Here is a 22276-nt window from a genome sequence, read left to right on the forward strand (position 1 = left end):
TGCTGGGCTGGAGGACAGTCCTCTGGGTGCAGGTTCTTTGAAGGCTGCAGACGGGCTGGTAGGACTGGGGCCAAGTCAGTTGGTGTCTTCAGTCTTCTCTGATGGGCGACTTCTGTGCTGTCCAGGTCTTCTTAGGTCAACAGTAATCTGCTTCTAGGGTTCAGGGGTGCCACTTACATACTGAATTTAGGGTGTTACAGGGAGTGCCAGGTGGTAGCCAATGGGCCACCCACCTTTAAAGGTGACTAAACCCTTCCTATGACCACTCACTTGTGGAAGTGACATAGCCCTAACACTTTTGGCCTAATACCTTCCATGCAAGATGGAGAAATTTCCAAAGTAGTGTCCACGTCAGCTTTTCCACCCTAAGGGTGGGACTGCTATGAAGTGGGCACACCACCTAATTTACTTAGTTCTCCTGCTAGACTGCCACCAAAAGTGGGGTCAGGAACTGGGAGTCAACCTCCTCCACCATTTGGAGAGGCCTAAGTGGCATTTCAAAGGCAGCAAGGTCTTTGAAGCTCCCTACCCTGGAATGTCTATCCTGCCTGGGAGAGGTCACACCTCTGCTTAGAGCAGGCTTTTGTCCTGAGCCCTCTAGAACATCGGCTCCCACCTCAGGGGGGCAGAACTGTGTCTTAAGTGGCTGTACTGGTTTTGACCAGTCAGTGCCCATGGCAAGAGTTGGCAGGGTTTCAGTGGGCAACTCTAAGGTGCCATCTGAGTGCAAGTATTAATAAAGCCATTTCTGGATTCAGTGAGGGGTTATTAATCCGAGATCTTTGATACCAAGTATCTCTATTGTCAGTGAAGCCATCATGTAGCTAGCTAAGGAACTCGCAATGACCAATGTCCAGCACATGTACTTAACATGGCTTCCCTGTTCCCTTACTATATCTGAGAATCGACAAAGATATAGCCGGGGCATATCTGCTCATGTAGGTATGCCGTCATATGTAAGATACTGCACCCTGCCTTTAGTCCTGGGTGGCCTGCTAGAAGGGTGACTTGCATACATTGCACTCAGTGTAAAGGGGGCAGGGCATACTGGCTGCGTGCCATGTTGTGTTTTCATTTTAGTTCTGCACCAAGACACGCAGGCTGCAAAAGCAGCATTGTGTGCACTTAGTGAGGGGGGTGTCACGACCTACTCGTAGTCTGTGTCTGTGGCCCACTGGAAGTGTGGCGAGGTTCTTGTAGGTTCTGCCTTGGCCCAAATAGGGGCGACCCTTTCTGGTAGCCACAGTGCTGCTGACGGAGGGAACACCAAAGGAAGTCCGTGCCCTCCAGAAGGAGTCCCCAAGGGGAAAAACCCCCAAAAGGGGGAAAAAAAAACCTCAAAAAGGAACTCCTGAAACAAAAAACAAAAATGACCAAGAAAAAGCTGGAACAGGATCAGAAAATCAATATCTGACGCAGAAGCACAGGAGCGAAGATCACAACTCAAAGGAAGTGTTGCAACACAAAGAGAAGAGGAATCACACACCTTATATACCCAAAGAGCAGGAAGTGACCGACAGGAAGTAAAAGTTGTCATATTGGATTGGGATCATATAATAGAATTCTATAGAAAAAGCACCATATTAAATAAGGTTCCAAGGCATTCAGGGAAAAGGAAGGCATGCTGGGAAGGAGAAGGGAATCATGGGTAGGACAGAAAGGCATAAGTTAGGAAGAAAACGAGGATGACAGAAAAGAAGGAAAAATAAACAGAAGCTAAGTGAGGAAGAAAAGGGAGAGTGGGGAGAGGCAGGAACTAACGGGGCGGGCCGCGCCAATGCAGAAGCGAGGCCCCATGCTCAATTTGGGGCCTCGGCAAAGATAGGAAAGGGTAGGGGTGTGGCGCGGCACGTCTTACTGCCCCACACCCAGAGCCGAACAGGGGGTCCCCGAGGGTGGCACAATTTGTGCTGCAGCACTCAGGGGGTTCCTTTAGTAACCCACGCTCTAGGTACCAGGGGTACCATTTACTAGGGACTTCGTGGTAGCTGAAGGTTTGTCAATTGGGGGAAAACGACTGTGCAGTTTTAGGGAAAGAGATCTGGGGACCTATTTAGCAGAGACTCAGTACACTTTTAATCAAAGTTGCACCAGGCAATTTCCTACAATGACCTACAAGAATCTAAACACTACTGCAAGGAACTAGAAAAAAATGAGGAACCAGCCACGATTCCAATGCCAGAACCACCTACAGGGCTGCACTCAGAAGCTACAACCAACTTCTGAGACACTCCAAAAAAATGGGCACTAACCTAACCTTTAAAGGCAAGCTCCAACAACTCAAAGGAGCGCTTCTCAATTCTCAAAGAATTCACCATCCCCAAGGTTGCATACAGCACCATAAGCCCATCACAGTAACTTTGCAACAACTTCTTCAGCAAAATAGCAAGGATCAACAGCAACTTCAAAAAACCAGACCCCTAAGATCTCATCAACAACATGACCACCCCCAGCCAAGAATGACAGCTGACTGAATGGAAAACACTAACCTAAGACATTACAGAAACCATGCATACGGTACACTCCATGGCCCCGACGGACACATGTCCCAATCACATCTATAATAAGGGAGGATCAATAATCAGCAACACCCCCACTCTCACGTTAATCATCAACACTCCAATCAAATCCACCACCTTCCCAGAAAACTAGAAGCATGCAGCAGTAGTCAACTCCTTCCTCAAAAACATCGGCCAGCCAAAGTGAGCTGAAAAACATCTTCCTCATCTCTATGCTCCCATATCCAGCCAAAGTGATGGAGAAGGCCACCATCCACCTTGAACCTTATGACCTCCTAAACTATACCCAATCAGGATTTTGGAGCAATAATGGCACTGAAACTGCACTCATCACAGCTTTAGACAACATCCAAACATACTGAACCACAGAGAAACCACAGCCCACCTCTTACTTGACCTCGATACAGTCTCCCACTACCCCTTGTCAGAAGACAGCGTGACATAGCCCTCCAAGGACCAGCCTTGAACTGGATAGGCTCCTTCCCCACAGAAAGAATGCAGCAAGTCAGATGACCATCCTACACATCCGAATCCAAGAATCTGATCTGCGCAGTATCTTGAGGTTCATCTCTCAGTTACCACCCATTGATCATCTACAGGACTACTAGCCAACAACATTAGATCCCAAGTATCACCACTATATCCTACACCAATGACACCCAACTAACAACCTCTCTTTGGCCAACAAGTCCCCCACTACAAGAACCAACTTCATGTCCAATGTAGCAAACTGCATGAGATCAAATTACCTAAAACTCAACTCTGACAAGACCGAATTGCCGATCTTTGGGAACTAGAACTCTCCTTTGGACTCCACCTGATGGCCATCAAAGCTTGGACCGACACCCACACCAATTGACCATGCAAACAAACCCAGAAATAACATGGGACAACAAGCTCAACATGACAGCGCAGGTTAATGGACTCAAACTCTTCCTGCTTCCACATGCTCCTCAAATATCTAAATGGCTACCCCTGGACACCAGAAGCACCATTAAGCAAGCCCTCATCACAAGCAGGTTAAACTATGGCAACGCACTCTACGCAAGGATCTCCAACCACATCCTACACAGACTGTGGACAATCCAGAATGCCACAGCAAGACTTAAAGAGCTCCACTGGCTCTCCACCGAGAAACACAGCCAATTCAAACTCCTCAAGTACATTTACAAACTACTGCACAACATTGGACCAACAAACCTATGTAACTGCCTACATTTTCACCAACCTCCCCTACTCCATCCGACACCTACGGTTATCAAACTAAACCACCCCCATACCCCTCCCCAATATCCACAAAAGTAAAACAGGAGGTCAAGCATTCTACTACATTACAATCAAGATCTGGAACTATCTCCCTCAACACATCAAGGCCGCCTCCTCCTCACTTCTTGAATTCTACAAGAAGTTGAAGACCTGGCTCTTTGAATAATTCTGTGAGGTCTGACATCAAACATCCTTCGTCTTATGCCTACGCACCTGCTCCAGTACCTGGTACCCTTATGGATGATTAGTTATGCCATTCAACACACACACACCACGACATATAAAATAAAAATATAACATTTTATATGTTAACAAATAACAAACCATAACATAAAACATATCTCCAAAGGCTGTGCCCTTCGACAGAACTAGTCTATTCAGCAACAAGGTCAATTCAGTGCCCCATTGCTTCAAGGAAAGCAGGCAAAAGTCTGCTCACTGGAACTCACCATGGCCCCACACTCTGCATTTCATTCCTTCTGTGGCTGCGGTAGGGGCTACTAGCTGCCTCCATTTCCAGCCAGCAGACTGGCCAGTCCTTTCGCTGCCGAGAAAGTGGCTCCTGCCATTTTCGTGGAACCCCAGGCCAAAGATCTGATCAGTCCAACACCCTTGGAGCAGCACTAGCCTCCAAACCTATTTAATGTGTTCTCGAAGCATGATGGGCAACCAGGTGGCAGTAGGATCAGACACAACATGCCCCACTACCAAGCTGTAACTTCAGACAAGTGGATGCTCTAAATTGTATGGTGAGATTACACCCTGCCATTCAAAGAAACCCCATCAGCCCTGAAACCATCCCCAGATTGGCTAAAGGAGGAACAGCTCTACTTGCTACATCAGGAAGTACAGGCCGGTTTGGCCAAAGAAGCCATTGAGAGAGTACCAACATCAGTAGTAGATTGTGGTTGCTATTATAAGTTTCCTAGTGCCAAAAAAGGAAGGAGGCCTCTGTCCTATACTAGATATGCACCCGCTCAACTACTTCTTGAAAAAGGTGACGTTCAAAATCCTCACACTGTCTCAGGTCTGCCCTAGGCCCTTGAGACTAAATGGTAGCATTGGACCAGCAGGTCGCTTATTTGTACATCCTTGTCCAGCAGGCCTACAGATGTTACCTGCAGTTCACAGTGGACCACAAGTTTTTTCAGTTCACTGTGCTGCCTTTTGGCCTTATCCGTGTCCTGCGGATGTCCATGAAACTGATGGAGGTGGTTGTGGTTACAGCCTATCTGCAGAGGTCAGGGGTTCCAGTCTTCACCTACCTCAACTACTGGCTGTTGAAAGTGATCTTGCCCCAGGCAGTCATCTCCCACCTCTAGACTACATCAGACATCCTGCACTCGCTGGAGTTCACTATAAATGTGCTGAAGTCATATCAAACTCCCTCTCAGATGCTCCCTTTCATCAGTCATTCGAGTCATAGTGTAGTTCCACACCCATCCTCTGAAGGGGCGAATATGGGATTTCGGGTTACGATCCCAATGTTTCAGCTTCAATCCTGGATTTCAGTGAGACTGGCTCTGAGAGGGTTAGGCCTGATCCTGCTAGTGAAGTGCTCTTGATGGCAGATACTGGTTCTGGCTGACAAACCGCAAATGGGTTACCATTGGACCCCCCCCCACCTCTCCATTTCCCCCCCAGAGCTCACAATGGTGCCAGATCAGTCACTCCTGAGTTGGGGTGGTCATTTGGGAGATGCGGAGATAAGAGGATTCTGGTCTCCGGTGGAGTTTCAGCTCCACAGCAACTCTGAGTTGAGAGCTATTTGATTGGCATTGATATCCATCCATCATAAGCTGGTTTAGGTGTTCATTGACAACACTACTGCCATGTGGTACTGCAAAAAACAGGATAGAGTGAGGTTGTGGACCTTGTGCCAAGAGGCGCTGTGCCTCTGGACAAGGCTGGAATGTCAGGACCGTTTCCTGGTTGTACAACACCTGACATGCTCTCTGAAAGCCAGTGGTGACAAACTTGGCTGTTGGCGCCTTGCAGGCCATGAATAGTGTCTCCCTCTGGAGAGGATGCAAGATCTCGAGTGACTGAAGAGAGCCTTGCTTAGATCTACTTGCTGCTGCTGTTAACGTGCATTGTCAGTACTTCTGTGCGTTGGCGTTTCCACTGCAACATTTGCTCAGAGACGCATTTCGTCTCAAGTGAGACTCAGAACTTCTGTATATGCCTTTCTGCAGGCACCACTTCAGCCCACATTGCTGAAGAAAATCACAGCAGACCGGGCCCAAGTCATCCTTGTGCCTCTGGACTGGGCAAGGAGTGTATGGTATCCCAAATCCAATCAGATTGCCTTTTGGGATTATCTCATGTCACAGCAACAAGGCAGCAGTCCTACACCTGAACCTGTGCATGCTTCGCTTTCATGCTTGGAGACGGAGTGGTGGCAGTTGAGAGTGTTCAACTCCCTCCAAAAGTATGTGAGATCATCTTGGCAGCAATGAATCCATCGACCAAAAAAATTTATATGCCTGCCATTGAGACAAGTTTGTTGCTTGGTGCGCTGACAAAATACATGGCTATCTTTCTACCATCTCAAATTTCTTGTGGTTGCCAGACTAACCCTCCCTATTTAGGTCACCTGCTGGTACAAATTTTCTAAAAGGAGTTCAGCACATTTCCTCCCAAACCTTTTGTTAATCATACATATTGTACTCTGCATTAGTATCTGAAAGGCATTAGCCAAGAAGCAACCCCCTGAGGGTTTATGGGCTCAGTCCACCAGAGTCAAAGCTGCAATTACTACATTAGCTCTTTGAGTTTCTGTCCTGGACATCTGTCAGGCTATGACATGGGCATCCTTGCACACGTTTGCTAAGCACTGTTGTATTGACAGCAAAGTCCATCGTGATGGGACTTTGCCCCTTAAGCCATCAGGACATTTTGGACTGAGCAGGTTCATAGTTCCTCCTCCAGGGAGGTATTATGTGGGTATCAATTAAAATGTAAGCTGTGGCTCCAAGTCTCTATATGATGAACAAGTTACTTAACTTTGGTAATGCCTTATCTGGAAAAGTCTATCTAGCTGCAGATTTCTTACTGACCACCCCATCCAGGAAGTTCTGCGAACCAGTTCCTCCAACTAAAAATGTAATTGTAAGTCATTGGTATCTGCAAACTGGTCAATCAACCTTCTGACATGGCTCTGTGCTTCTGGCTTGGAAATAAATAGTCACACAAAGAAACTGCACCAGAGCACTGGTGTGGTGTCTATATAAAAACTGCAAACAGCAATCCAGTGGTTTAGAGCTCAGAGCTGATCTGCGCCACCTGCCGACGCACAGAGGTACTGCTAAAGACTTTCCAGATCCAGTCTGATGCCTGGGGAATATTCTAAAGGTAAGGAATCGGTGGCTAGATAAAGTTTCTACCAGATAAGGTGTTACTAAAAGTAAGTAACTTGTTCATCTAGCACTTGCGTTTTACAAAGATATCGCGGTTTGGTATCCTAAACGTTCTGTTACCCACTGTCAATTGGGAAACCTGTGGGTTCAGAAGGTGACCCAGGACCACTGGGTGCCCAAGTAACAAACAAATGCAACAGCTGCCAGACAGTTTGGAGTAAAGTCCTGAGCAGCTTTGTACTCACTGTGGGACAGACGTAAAAGTTGTTAATCATCTTTGGCAACTGTAGTCTCTCTGAATTAGCACACGCCGCTGAAACCTGTATCGCCAATAACTGCACTTCTTAAACTGCATCAAGTGACTCCAACATCAGATCTTTGGCAACTGTTTCAACGGGTAAGAGGCATTTAATTTTGGAACCTAGGCTTTCAGCAGCCAAAAAAAACACTACTTATAACTAGGACAACACCTCCAGTTCAAACCCACTGAGTTGCCTCTCCTAGTTTAATAGTGGCACATTTGATGATTTCTATGGAATATCTGCTTCACAAACAGCTGTGGTAGAGAAGTCTTTAAATAACTTCAACTTCTTGGTCCTACGATTGAAACAAAACTATGCACAACTTGACACATTGTTGGGTTTCATTTAGCTAACTTTCTTGGAGATATTAAGACTAAATCCTTACGAATAAAGAGCAGAGTTTCCAAGTTCTCAGAGGTTAACACTGGTCACAAGATCCCATTCTACTTTAATTATAATGTAATTTACATTGTAAACAATTGAGGCAAAGCATGGGACTGAAGTTATACTAGAAGCAGTTTTAGACTTGACTGAATGAAGGTATTTGCATAGGGAATCTACAACTACATCTCCCCACAGCCTTTGTCACAGGATTAAGTAGTAATACCCTCTCCTGGTTCTCTTTTTTTTTTTAGCTGTACGATTTCAATCTGTAAGAATTGGCTCATTGTATTCACCTAAGATTAGTGTCTTACATAGCACCAGGGATCAGCCTTATCTCCCATTATATTTAACTTATGTTCAGCCTCTTGATATCACAGCAAGTGCTCAGTATCAATCATGCCTGAACAGGTCAAGTCTACACCAGCTCCCAAGAACGGCTCTAAGAAAGGGCTGTTGAAGCAGCCAAACAAGGACAGGAAGTCTCTCAGCACCTTGATACCATCCTACAGCTCTGAGACTTACTCATATGGTGATGATACACAGTAGTTCTTGCTGCAATTTGATCATGGCTGACAAATGCCATCAATAAACTCAAAGACTGTCTTCCTGGGAATCCAATATCGAATGACCAAGAATTTTCTAAAGTTAGATATAGATAAAACAGAGGTTATTATACTTGGTGGCAAAGGGAATCTCTGGACTTCTGACCAACCCAAGAAACTTTGATATACTTGAAATACTAAAAAAAAAAAAAGTGTCTTTTTCTCAAGTTGCTGCATGTATCCTGTCACATACATTTAAAACTATAATTTTATCTATAATAATAGACGCTCCATCTGCACTTTAAGGAAGGTACATGGACTACAAATAATGGCTGTTAGAAGTATGATTTGTTTATAGAAATCTGACCATGTCTCAGCTGCCAGAGAGACATAAAAATGTCTAGAGGTGAACAAAAGAATCACCCTGAAATGAGCACAGTGCCCATTACAAGAGAGGGCCCTTCTTCATAACACAATTGGTTTCCCTCCTTTTGCCCAGGAAGGGCTCTTCACTCTAGCACAGTCCTCTTATTCAGGGACACATGCTGCAAGAAAACATGGGCTGTAGTACACTCTTTTTGACTACTTTGACCTGAAACCTGAAATGAAATGCCCTTTAACATACAATTTACAATTTTGGTGCTTTAAAAAAAAAGGCTGTCTATGATCAATCATCTGGCCCTAATGCCTCCTCCAGACTGTCTCTTCTTCACAATTGCATTGTTCTTATGCGTTTTGGTTTGTATCTGTGCATTTAATACATAATAGTAATATCACAACATTGTTTGAAGTGGTATCTTAGCCCCCACATATGCTAGGACCATTGGGTAGGGTGTATCTGTTCACAGTTGTGAACTACTATACTTTGCTAGCTATAAATGAAAGAACAAATGTTTTTGAGAAACTGCTCTGACTGATGTGGAGCTCAGCAGAAATAATTACTTGTTTTATCGGAGTTCCAAACCCTAAACAACTTTACTGTTTATTGATTAAGCTTCGACTCCCTTCTTTGGGGGTGTCCGATATACAGATGTAAGGATCCACCAGAGAAAATGCCTAACAACCTTGGACTGTAGAAGTAGATGTCTAACACCACCCAATTAAGCACATACATTCTCCCTAAGCCCAAATAGCTAGCACAGCTTAAGTTGCCCTAGTGACACCTATACAATGATTATTCCTGTGACAACAGAATTAGAAATCATATGCTTGGGCATCAGATACAGAAGCTTTCACTCCTATCATATTCACTGCAGAAGCCACGCTCATGATGCAAGAAAAAGTGGAAATTCCTCTGAAAAGAGGAGGATCTGACTTAAAGACAAAAGGAACACACACTCAATCACTCCAGTAGCACAACCTGCCCCTACTCATTCTCCTCTGATACCAATTGATTAATCTCCTATGATATCATCTGCAAAAGTCCTTATTTACACCTCTACTAAAGACCACACCTACAAAATTCACAACAGCAACCCCCAAATGAAGTATCTTGAACTGAGAAGAACTTGTTGCAATATATTCTTTGACTCAGACTGACCTGCGCACACTGGCAATGGTCTCTCGATTTTTAAAGCGGCTGAAACGAGCAGTATAGTTTAAGGTTTTCATGAACACTTCTGAGAGTTCCTGCTCATCCTCTGCACTCTCATTCTGCTGCTTGCGATGCTCCAACAGCATGTGCACCTCGGAATTCAGAAGAGTTTCTGCATTCTCAAACTCTGAAAGAAAATATGAATTACTGGCTAGTAGTGGGATAACACAAATGTTTAAAAGAGGGTAAAGAAGAGACTGAAATAGAAGAACTTTCACACTCAGACAGCATAGAGAAACAGTATAAAAGTGAAACTCCATAAAGCACAGACAACTATGAAACAAAAATGTGGTGTTAAAAATTTGACTACATGGAGAAAGGAAACAAATATTGTAAAAGGGAAATTAATCATTATCATCATGTAACTTAATAGAGAAACCACCCCAAGATATCTAACGGAAACGAGAAACTTGAGACGGAATTAGACTTTTGAGGCTGTGAAATACTGGGTACTTTCGTTTCGACGACTATCTTATAATTAGGTCCAAAATGTTGCCATTTTCATGTATTTTTTTAGTTCACAATAATTGGGTAATCGAATACCATCTTTTCACACACTATTACAGTAATTGTTTTTTTAAAAAAAATTTAAACGTTGAGGTCACCAATTTACTGTGTTTACATAAGGTTATTCATTATCTTTTGTCAATTTAGAGCAGATTTTTAACTGCCCTTTAAACATTCTTGACGTATTTTACATAATTTTACCAACAATACCAACTTTTTAAAACTTTTTTTATATTTATTTATTGAGTTTGCTATGAATACAGTGATAGCAGTAACAGGCACTTCAAAGCAAAAGTCCAACTTAACATCCCACAAACACCATCTTGCTTCTGATTTGCATATAGCTGCACCCACATGTATTGATTAGCATGTCCATCGACAATGTGCATCGCCCCTCTGCCCTTTTCTCCCATTACGTATGTTCCAGCGTAATTACACTATTTTACTACTGCCCAGTTATAAGTGATGCGGATATTGGTTCATCTGGGATTTGGAGTAAGTACGTGTGTAAAGGCTCCCATATATCCATAGGGTGTGAGGTGGAGGGCTCCAACTCTGCATAAACCTCCAGCTGATCCTTACAGTATATCAAGTCTGTTAGCCATTCCTTAAATTTAGGCACCCTCCCTCTCCCCCATCTGCATCCTACTCTGTTTTGCCAGTAAGAGACCTAGACCGGTGTGTCTACGGTGTGTACCCTCTAAGTCTTCTGTGTATCCCAGCAGGGCTATCTATGGTGTGAGAACTAATTGTGTGGAAATCATGAGGGTCAGTGCCTGCTCGACGTACCCCCAGTACCGTATTATTGGCGGGGTGGGTACAGGCAGGCCAGGTGTAGGAACCCCACGTCCTCCATCCACACATCTTGCGCACTTTGTGTCTGGCCGTATACCATAATTTATGGAGCTTGGTGGCCGTGTAGTATAATCTGTGTAGGAATTTATAGTATATAATTCTTAACCTGCTACTGGCAGAAATCCTGCCAGTCTGCTGACAGCAGTATTCCCATTGGTCGTCCGAGAGCTGTATCTGCAGTTCCTCGTTCCATCCCTCCCGTGACCCTCCACTTATCATTGGTTGCTCTTGCTGCACCTGCCTGTAGAGACCAAGTGTAGCGGTGAAATTCAAGTCAGTGCCATGTACCCTTGCTCCAACGCTAGATGTGTCATGTAGAGGGGGTGGCTTGTACCAGTAATGCGCAAAGTGTGCCTGTGCGCAGATGTTACAGAGCTCCAGATCAGGGGCTTCAAAGCGTCCTCCGAAGAATGGCTGGGCGAGGACCTCCCATCTCAAACGTGGCTGCTTACCCGCCCAGGCCAACCTAATCATTTGGGTCCTTAACAGTTTAAAGAAATGCTCAGTCAGCGGAAACAGTATATTGGCCTGCGGAAACGCTAGGAGGCCTGCCATCGAAATGGGCAGGGAAATCCAGCATGACGCTTATCTGTATACTGTCCAGCGCTGCCCCATAGTTTGATCACATTAATTCTTCCTTATCTCTGGTGAGTTCTATACCCAAGTAGCTAACGTTCGTGTCTATCCATTGGAGGCGAAACTCAGATCGTAACCCGGGCAAGTTTACAGTTAAAAGGAAAATGTGTGGTTTCCCCCAGTTTGTATACATCGGACATGTGACCGAATGTTACAAAATTCCCGCAGTATGGGGTTAAAGTCCTCCGCTGGATTTCTAAGGTATAGTGTTACATCGTCTGCATACAATGAGACCAGTATATGTCTGCCAGGCATCCGGACAGCCAGGTGATTGGCTGCCAAGCTTCTTCAGCTTCATAAAGGCTCTACCACGATTGCAAACAGCAGCAGTGACAGCGGACATCCCTGCCTGGTCCCCCACGCTATCCGGAAGACAGTCAAGCAGGTTCCATTGATCTGCAAGGTTGCCACTGGGTTTGTAAATAATAGTGCAATCCAGTCTGTATATGCAGGCGGGAGCCCCATGCATCTCAGTACGATCATTAAGTAATCCCATTCCAGGGAGTCAAAGGTCTTTGTGGCATCCAGGAATATCGCTGCTGTATGGAGCTCAGGGTCTATGCACTGCTGCAGCGCGAAGAATGTACGCAGATTATGCGAAGTGGACCTACCCGGCACGAACCCAGATTGATCTGGCCGGACTAGAAATGTCATTAATAAACTTCGCCAATTAACCAGTACTTTCACCAGTATCTTATTGTCGCTATTGATCAGTGACAATGGGAGATATGATTCACATTTGGAAGCTGCTTTAGCAATGTGATAAATCAGGGCCTCTCTCGGGGTGAATCTCTTCCCTTTTATCCTCATTGTAAACCTCTTGCAGTCACGGGACTAGTATGGGCACATAGGTTTTGTAGAAATCGGAGCCATGCCAGGTTGTGGTTGTAATTGACTAATTGCTTCTCGTATCTCGTCTTGCTCTATGGGAGCCGCAAGGAAGTCTCTCGGTGAGTCACTCAGCCAAGCCAGTGCTACATTCTCTAGATAGCTATCTGTGTCCAGGAGGGGGTTGTTCTAGTGGAGTACAATTGTTCAAAGTATACCACAAATGTCTGGAGTATATCTGGGGTGTCCTTAAGTGTATGGCCTGATGGATCAAGGATCTCCAATATAGTGTTGTCTGGTGGGTGTGTCACGCGAATGGCATTTGCTAGTGCCTTTCCTGGTCTCTCCCGCTCCCCACAGGACCGCACCAATGCATATTTTCCCCTAAATAAGATCGCCCACTCCGCCGTCTCCTGATAGTCCGTCAATGCCTACAGCACCTGCCGAGCCCAGTCAGCAGTATGCATTGCCGCTAGCGCATCTTCCAGATGCTTAATTTCTGTTTCCATGTGCATGAGGGTGGACTGGATAGCACAGAGGAGTCCCATGCCCTTAACTAGGCAGCTACCTCTCAGAATAACTTTGCAGGCCTCCCATATCATCCTCACCTTGGACATTGTGCCCTTATTCCTAAGGAAAATCTCCACTATCTCCTTCAAAAGTCCCCTCAGGGAACTGCCCCTTTAACAGCATGTTTGGAGATAGCCTCTAGATGACGAGTGGGGACGCAACAGCTGGCAGTGCTAGTTTGAGGTTGATTGGAGAGTGGTCAGAGAAAGTGTGAGCCAAATGTGCGACTTCTGGTATCGAAGGTGCCAAAGACTGGGACATTAACTAGTAATCCAGCCTAGACCAGTTGGAGTGTACAGTGGAGTAAATGTGCCCTCTATATCATGAGGGTGCAGCCAGTGGCAGCAACCCACCACGTCATAGGCATCTATTTCATTGCACAAGTGCTCCGTCGCTCTCCTGCGGTCAAATACTGCCCCAGGCCCTCTATCCATGAGGAGGGTCCACGGCTAGGTTAAAGTCTCCTCTCCATAATAAATATTGTGACCCTTTATCTACCACTTGGTTCCAGACATTATCGAAAAATGAGAGGTCATCAATATTTGGCACATAGCAGTTTACTATTGTGATGGATCGCTACACTAGTCTGCCCCCGACGATAGTGTATCTCCCCTGTGGCTCATTTCTAGCCCCCTGCGGGAGCTGTGGGGTGCCCTTACGTATTAGGATTGCTGTGCCCCAGGAATAAGAGGAGTAGGTAGGATATTGTCTATATGAGGCCCATCATGTCGCAAATGTGACCTGTGCGCCAGGCGCAAAATGAATACAGCACTGCGAGATGTGTATTAGGTCTCTCGAAGTATGCTATTAAGTGTCTTTTCTTACGTGGGTCTCCCACTCCCCGCACATTCAATGTAAGGCAGTTTAGCGTGTGGGCAGACCACCGAGGCCAGGTTTCCGTTTTACCTTCCGTCATCTATTGGCATTAACTGGAGCGGGGGGCTTCTGATGAGGTCTGTGCGCATAGGTTGTTCCGTACACCTGATGTGGATAGTTGGAATACCTGTCATGTAGTAGTGGGTAACAGTGAAACTATCCTTCCCTCCCTCCTCCCACAATGACAGCCCAATTCCATCAGGTATGACCCTCCCCTTAAAATCCCAATAGGGAACTACCAACTTTAAAAATTGATGCACTAAGAGTGTTGGGGTATTTCACATTGGGGGCCTTCAGAGGGCCGCATGTGAACCTTTCTAAAAAGAGAGGCTGCCCGGTCAACCTATGTGAAGCCCATTGGAAGCCACCTCAGGCTAGCGAGCTATGATCGCCAGTATGTTGTGTTATGTCCATTTCCTCCACAAGCGACAGTTATTAGCTGATGGGGGACCCGTAAGTGCAGTTCTTCTCCTTGTACCTCATTCTCGAGTCTCCCCATGTCGTTGGTGCAGTATGTGTCTCTAATGCCCCTCAAGGTTAGTCCTGATCTGACAGGGTCGAGGCGGGCCGCAGCAACTCTCTCACATTCATGCTTCAAGTATTCACTGGCCTTTTGTGGCGTAGTAAAAATTATGTCCTTTCCTTCGTGCCTAATTTTGAGGCGGGCTGGATATAGCGTTGTCTATGGGATCTTAGCCTGCTTTAGTTTCTGCTTGACGGTGGTGTATTTTTTTCCTAGCTTCCTGCACTGCCATCGTAAAAACAGTCGATCTATATCTCATTGGCTTCAAATTTCAAAGGGTGCATTTCACAACCTAGTCGTAGCGTTGTCCTTCCCTATAGTTTAGCAGACGCGCTACGATCGGGCAGTGATCTGTAAGATTTTGTCCATTTGCAGTAGCTGCTCACTTTTAGCTTGCACTGAGTCTTCCACGTTTGAAATTCGCTGCTCAGCCTCCGTTATGAGTCTGGCTTGCCTCTCCAGCTTATTGGGCACATCTAGTCTGGCAGTCATGTTGTCCATCTTGGTGTCTATAGGAGAGAGGCTAGATTGCATTGGGAGCAGGAGGGATTTCATTTCTCACATCTCGGAGGTTTACCCCAGTGTTGGCTGTGCAGGTGTGTCATTGTCCATAATGTTTAGTTGCAACATGGGCACTTTCTTAGTTCTAAATTGAATTTTTGCTTGTTTGGCATCAGATTTCCCCATTCCTGCTGCTGGGATAGCTGGGGCCCCAGCCTACATCTTCACTACAAACCAGGGGTCATGGCTTGCTTGTAAAGCTCACAGTTCGAGCGCGCCATGCCTGGGCCTGTGTGTTTTCAAACCCGTAAACATGTGGTGGCCATATAACCTTGATACACCATGCGGACCAGGCCCCGCACGTTATCAGATTCATCAAAGGGGCCAGCACCCTTAGCAGCCTCTGTCTTCATGGTGTCAGAGACTTTCCGTGCACCCTCTGCACTGCCCCGCCGATGCTCAGGGCCTGACAGCGCGTCCTCACCGGTCGACTGAGCCATGCTACAGATGCCACTCCGCTTGCGAGTGAGTCACAGAGGCCTCTCCGATATTCAAGCTAGCCAAGCCCCACCGCGTCTATTGTTGGGCACCGACCGTCCAGCCCCAGCTGCGGGCTCCGGGATCCGCCTGCAGCGCAGGACCTTGCACCTTCTCTTCTCTCTCTCCTCCGGCGGCGGTGGCCGCTTCGTCTCTTTGCACCCAGGTGGTTCCGCCATCCGATCCTCACAGGTGTCTCGATCTTGTACCGCCTCCCAGCCATTCCAGCTCCAGCCCCCCCTCCAGTCCTATAATACTTTCATATATATTTATTCTAACTATTCTTTAATAATGTAAGATGAGAAAGGTCAGATACACTGACAGGCCTATTTGTAGCATGTTAAGTAGCAAGTACCATTAGAAAGCTTTTCTCTCCAGGTTGATTTCTCCATAAAACCAGATGCTCTGTGGGATTATGATTTTCACCCCAATTTGTTCTTTAGACAGGTAAGAAGAAGTCCAGATAAAGAGTCCAGGGGGATGCAGGAGCTCCTTGGAGTTACCCACGAGCTGTCCCCTGTTGGTCGCTGGATTGCAGGAGAGTCAGTTGCCAGCAGGACCATGAACAAGCCTTGGCAAATGCAAATGGTTGATGCAAGAAAAATTGCAGGTTCTTGAGGACCAGCAAGGTCCTAGTGACTGGACTCTTAGAGGGGAGTCAGGGCAGTTCTTCAGCACAAAGGAAAGCCAGGCAGAGTCCGAGGATCCCCAACAAGTGACCCACTGGTAGCAGGCACAGGGAGTAGCAGGCACAGGGAGTCGCAGGGAGGCCTCAGCAGCACAACAAAGTAGGAGCCCCACGCCGCAGGAGCTGCAGTGTGAAAGTGGACCTTGGAGTTGCAGAGTGCTGGGGCTTCTTGGAGCTCGAAGATTTCTTGGAGGAAGCCTTGGCAAGATCAACGGTCACAGTGCACAGGGGTTCCGTTCCAGGAGCCACACCAAGGGACCACTGTCTCCCAAGTTGGTCAAAAGACAAGATGGCCCCGGAGAGGGCCACAGAACCACAACCTGTGAGCAGAGCCTTTTTACTGCCCGTGGGACAGCAGATCCACCAGGCGGTCGTTGTAGTCTTCAGGTGCCTGCGGATGCAGGGGAGCGACTCCTTCACTCCAAGGGAGATTCCTTCTTGCTTATTGAATGCAGACAGAGTCCCTGTGACCCTGAAGGATGCACAGCCATGGGTGTTGCCGAAATCTTGCAAGAGCTGAAGAAAGAATGTTGCAGTGGGAGCCCTCCCAACTGGATAGAGTCTTGTTTCAGTTCCAAAAGCAGACCAGCAGCTGTTCCAGAGACCAGGAGCAGAAGACGTCTAGCAGAGAGTTCCATGAAGAATCTTGACTCTAATGAATCTGAGGATCCCATACCCGGGGGAGCACTTGCATCACCCTAAAAGGGTGTTGGTCACTCTCTATAGTGACCCACCTATCAGAGGGGGTCAGGGACAGTATCTACCAGGCCTTACCAGTCAGATGCTCCCAGGTGGCCTTTGCCCACCTTGTTTCCAAGAAGGCAAAATCAACCAGCCACCTGGTAGAGCTTTGTGCACCTCCCTAGGGAAGGAGCTGGGCAAAAAAAAAAAAAAAAGGGGGGGGGGGGGGGGGGTGTCACTCCCTTGTCCTTTGTATTGTTTCGCGCCAGAGTAGAAACCGGGGGTTCCTTAGCTGCTGTTAACCAAATTATGCAAGGAGGGCACAAACTGTGCCCTTCAAAGCAGTCTGGGGGCACTCATGCCACCCCACCCCAGTCCAGAGATCCCTATTTCAAAGGGAAAGGTGCAAGAAATCCTTTGTTCTTCCTTCGCCTGCTTGAGTTAAACTCATCAGCAGGAAGGAAGAACAGTGTCTGTCAGCTTCTGCCGACCCCAGCCAGACCCTGTAAGGCTGCACAGGCAGAACTGGAGGATCCTCCAAGGAACCCCTAGAGAACATGGGACCATCCAAACATGCCTAGGTTTGGAGAAGCCATGATGTAGTTGGACCACTCGTGCTGACTAGTGTCCACTACATGCCTTAAGATGGCTTCCCCGCACTTAGAAAGGCCAGGGAATGGAGTCTGGGGTTTTGCAGGGGTACCCTGCTCATCATGTAGGGGTTCCTCAGACTTGAGGACATGCACCCTGCCCTTGGGCTGAAGGGCCTACCAGACTGGTGACTTAGTATCCAGGTGCAGTGACCACGTTAGAAGGCAAGCCTTGTAACTGAAGTGAAAGGTGCATGCACCATTTCACGCAGGTTACAACGGCAGATCTGCAGACAGTTTTAAATGGGGTCCCATGTGTGGCATAATACATGTTGTAGCCCATGGGAGACCCATGGTGTACCAACGCCCTGGGTACCTAAGTACCAAATACTAGGGACTTACATGAGTGCATCAGTATGCCAATTGTGGTGTGTAAACGTTTACCAGCAACCACATTTAGAGGAGAGAGCACAGACACTGGGCACCTGTTTAACAGGATCCCAGTGCACTACAGTCTAAACACACTGACCAGTAAAAAGTGGGAGTAACAATGTTTACACCTAAATATAAGGTGTTATGAACTCTGAGTACTGTGTAGCTTAAGGTAGCTATTGGTCAATGTGTGCGTGTTTTGCTTCAATTCAAGAGATTTCCTAATAGGAGACCAAATTTGCTTGCCTCAAATTCTATAGCTTCAGTTGCTATATCTGGTAAGGTTGTCACTATAGTGATGCATCCATGTATGTCAAAACTTTAGACAAATGCCTGTCACTTTACCAATAGTATCACTACATTTATAATTCTGGCTCCTAATAACTGCATATTGTCGTGCTTCTCCTTTAATATAATAACTCCGAATTCCTGCTTTTAATGCCACTATCTGGTTTTGTAACTGCTGCTCAATGAGATCTTTTCTTGAAATGGCATAAATATGTATACTCCTCTTTAATTTAGCTAATTGATAATAAAGCTTGTCAAGCAAAAACATTCATTCAATTTCCTTTATTTATTTAAAATTATATAGTAAAGAGTGATCCAGCAAAACTGCAACTTTAAAAGCATGCCATACTATATGCCAGGGGTGTGGCATTCCTGTAGTCTGATGCCCAGGACATATTGGTTGGGGTCAAGGACAATACGTTTTCATGTTAATTTTGTGCTTGGGACAAGTAGGCCCAAACCCCTGTAGCACCAATCCTTTGGCTGCTAGTTTACAGGGAAGGTAACGGTCTGCACTTGAGGTAATATTGGTGTCCATGTGTTAATGCTAGTTGAACTTTTATTTATGGCTTATTAATGCAAAACCTTTATTGTTAGAGAGAGCACTCTAAATAAATGCTGTATGGTCACACTCCACTACTGACAGTGGTTCCAGTATAAAAAAAAATAAAAAAAACTTTGAAAAAAATGTAACATTATGAGGCTAGGTATAATGCTCCCACAATGCTTTCTGATTAGATGCAAATGTCTGCAGAAGCTTATAAGCAATATTGGTGATTCATTACTTTCAAAAGAAAAATGTTTTTTTTTAAAAATGGAAGTTGGAAGAAAACGTTTTGCTAAATTAATGTGGAATTTTAGGTACTATTTCTTTGAAGTATAATTCGGTAAAATGTGTTAATGCATACTATTTCCTAAAAATATTCATAACGGAAAAAACAGTGTAACCATTTTCAACAAGGTTATGGCAAATATGAAAATAACAAGCTTTGGCAAAACCAACGGATCCAACCCTGGTTGTCAGTCTATTGGTTCTGTCAATGCATATCTTGTATTGACATTCATTTTGTAACACTTTATTGTTGTGGGAGCTGCCAGGCACTACAGTTTTAAAAAACATTGGTAAAAAGCAAAATATGTTTTTAGTCATAAAAGCACACATTGGCATAGTAGTTCCTGGCCTTGAACAAAACTACTTTGTGTGTCAATATGTTCCTTGTGGAAGAGGCGAATTATATCACTCACAGTAAGGCCAGCCAACAGATAGAGAAAGAAACAGAATTTTAATAAAAGCAAAATGCCTTGGTTAAGACAAGACCTAATTAAGGGCCAAATTCTTAAAGAAAGCCCTAAAAATGCACCCTTGTTATATGTCTTTGAATTAGTGGATTTTATGATTTCACAAGAATTTACAGAAGTAGACTAGAAAATCGTACTCCTAGAACATATATGTGAACTGTATTTTAGCACGAGCAAAGATGCATCTGTAGATTTGCTCATGTGAAAATCCATTCAGCGTTTACAAGTCCACTTTTCCTCTAAACACTTTTTTTCCAGCCTTGGGAAAACTTCTAATTCTGCCCTTGCCAGGAGTAAATTTCCAACCTTTCTCAGTATGGGAAAAGATTAGAGAAGAGCTGGTACAAATCCTTAAAACATGCAAGTTAGTAGGTTTGCACAGACTCAAAAGCATTCCCAGCCCTGGAACAATTACTTACTGCTTCCCCTAGTCCCAATATGTAGGTCTGTAGAAAGGTGGATAATAAGTTAATTGCTATAGTAGGGCTTAAAATGGTTAGTTTTTAAGTTCTACTACAAGATCAGCTCTGGCATAATCAAAGAGGCTATTATAAGAGCTCTTACGTAATGAGATTGCTGCTGTAATTTATTGCCGTACTACATGGCACCAAAGGGACAAGTAGATTTTCTTTCCTTTTTTTAACAGAACAAGTAGATTTAAGAAGAAATCTTTCCAATGGACAGCTAGATATTTTATTAAAGTCCACACCCCTGATATGCAATTCAGCACTGTAAATATTCACAGTATAAAGGTCTGGGATCTATTGCTGTATCGGACTAATATAATCAGAGTCAAAAAGCAATGCTCTTTCAAATGACCATCCACTTATTTTCCTATTCAGTTTATTATCTGTAATGTCTAAAACAATTACATTATGATCTGATAAATCTGTTGGGTATTTATATATTTGTGTATTTGAAAGTACATTAGGAGATACCAGGAAAAAAAACATTGTGTATTTCTTTTGTGGGTATGAATAAAGAATAATAGGAGTACCCTTGGTCCATAGGATGCAGAGTAACCTGTGTATATCACAGGCCATTTGTGTCCATCAATGCATAAATCAATTACATTTTTTTTGTTTTTCAGTTTATTTTGGTATAAAATCATAAAAGCACAATATACAAAACACTATTAATAAGTGTTAAAAAAAAAAAATTATATATATATATATATATATATATATATATATAGAATGCTTTACATAATAGTAGAATAGAAAATCCAAGTTGGTAGTGTATGTCATTAACAGGATCCAAGAGTAAAAATAAAGGTATCAGGTATGTACACGACCACGAAGATGGTTAAAAACTCATTAGTAAAAAACAATCCCTCCAGAGGTAACAAATCTCATAGTTACTACAATACCTCACATTCCAGAATTAATTTCTAATAAAAATAGGTGGCGGACTACAACTCAAAAGGTCAACACTCAAGTTAAGACTTCAGAAGTAAATATTCTGCATCGGCCCTCACAGTTTTTGCTCTAATACACCATATTACCTCTAGGAATTTTGACAGAGCCCATGCCACATACCATTGAGGGTTCGTTTTGTAGATCCTAACGGTCAAAAGAAGTTTCCTAAAGCACAAGGATCGACATAATGGTAAAATCCAACAAGCCCTCTGCTTAGAGTAATCGGGACAGTGAAATAAAACATGGTCAATGCACTCCGTGTTCTCACAACTTATTGGGCATAAATGTGTATCGCCTTTCAGAATGGTTCCATTTATAAGTAAAATCACGTAACGGTAACAATCCTATTTTAAATCTAATGTAAATGCAGGTGCTAAGGGAGATGTAATCAAGTCCATATAGTGCTCAAATTCATAATGGCATACTGATAAAAAACTGTCATACTAAAAGAGGGGACCGCTGCTAACTTTTCTACTTGCAAGTTTAACCAGTTTGCGTCCTTTGTAATCTGAATAGCATTCTTGGGAAGACAGGAGGGATGTGACCAATAGGCGCCCAACCCGAGTTTAAAGAGAGTATTTTTAACATAACTATACCACACAATTTATTTGACTGAGGGAGCATTTAACATGGCGCTCAACCATACTCTATATGGGCGCAAGATATCCGTGAACCAAATCCTAATCCAGTACAACAATGGTTTTAGAGCAGCTATGTCTGAGATTGAATATAAATTTAGGTCCATACGAATAGGCAGTGTAGGGGAGCTAGCAGGTATTTTTAATAGCACTTTTACAAAATAATTCTCTGCTCTCTCTAGACTTTTTAAATTGCTATGGCCCCATAATTCTGCGCTGTATAGTAGACCCCCCCACACCCCCATAACTTAACTTTTGTAAATTTCCATTGCAGGAGTGACGGGGAATCTAGGAGTTCTGGCAGCAAATCTCAGGATGCCCCCTGACTTTTGTTTCAAACTCATGGAGCACTTCAGCAATTGGGCCAACCATTGATGTGAGCCCTTCAACCTAACACCTAAATAATCAAAGTCTGGCACTTTTTCTAAAATTTTACCCTCCAA

At 44.6% G+C, this 22276-nt stretch overlaps 1 protein-coding gene across 1 annotated transcript in view; it reads right to left on the reverse strand.

Annotated features, from left to right (window-relative positions):
- The window catches only part of POLR2D (RNA polymerase II subunit D), a 132194-nt gene that overhangs the window by 82304 nt on the left and 27614 nt on the right, over nt 1-22276 (reverse strand). The window contains exon 2 of the mRNA XM_069213681.1: nt 9913-10093. Within this exon, the coding sequence (XP_069069782.1) occupies nt 9913-10093 (181 nt within the window). The remainder of the gene's footprint in view (nt 1-9912; nt 10094-22276) is intronic.

Source organism: Pleurodeles waltl, chromosome 11, assembly GCF_031143425.1.
Source record: "Pleurodeles waltl isolate 20211129_DDA chromosome 11, aPleWal1.hap1.20221129, whole genome shotgun sequence".
Lineage (NCBI taxonomy): Eukaryota > Metazoa > Chordata > Amphibia > Caudata > Salamandridae > Pleurodeles > Pleurodeles waltl.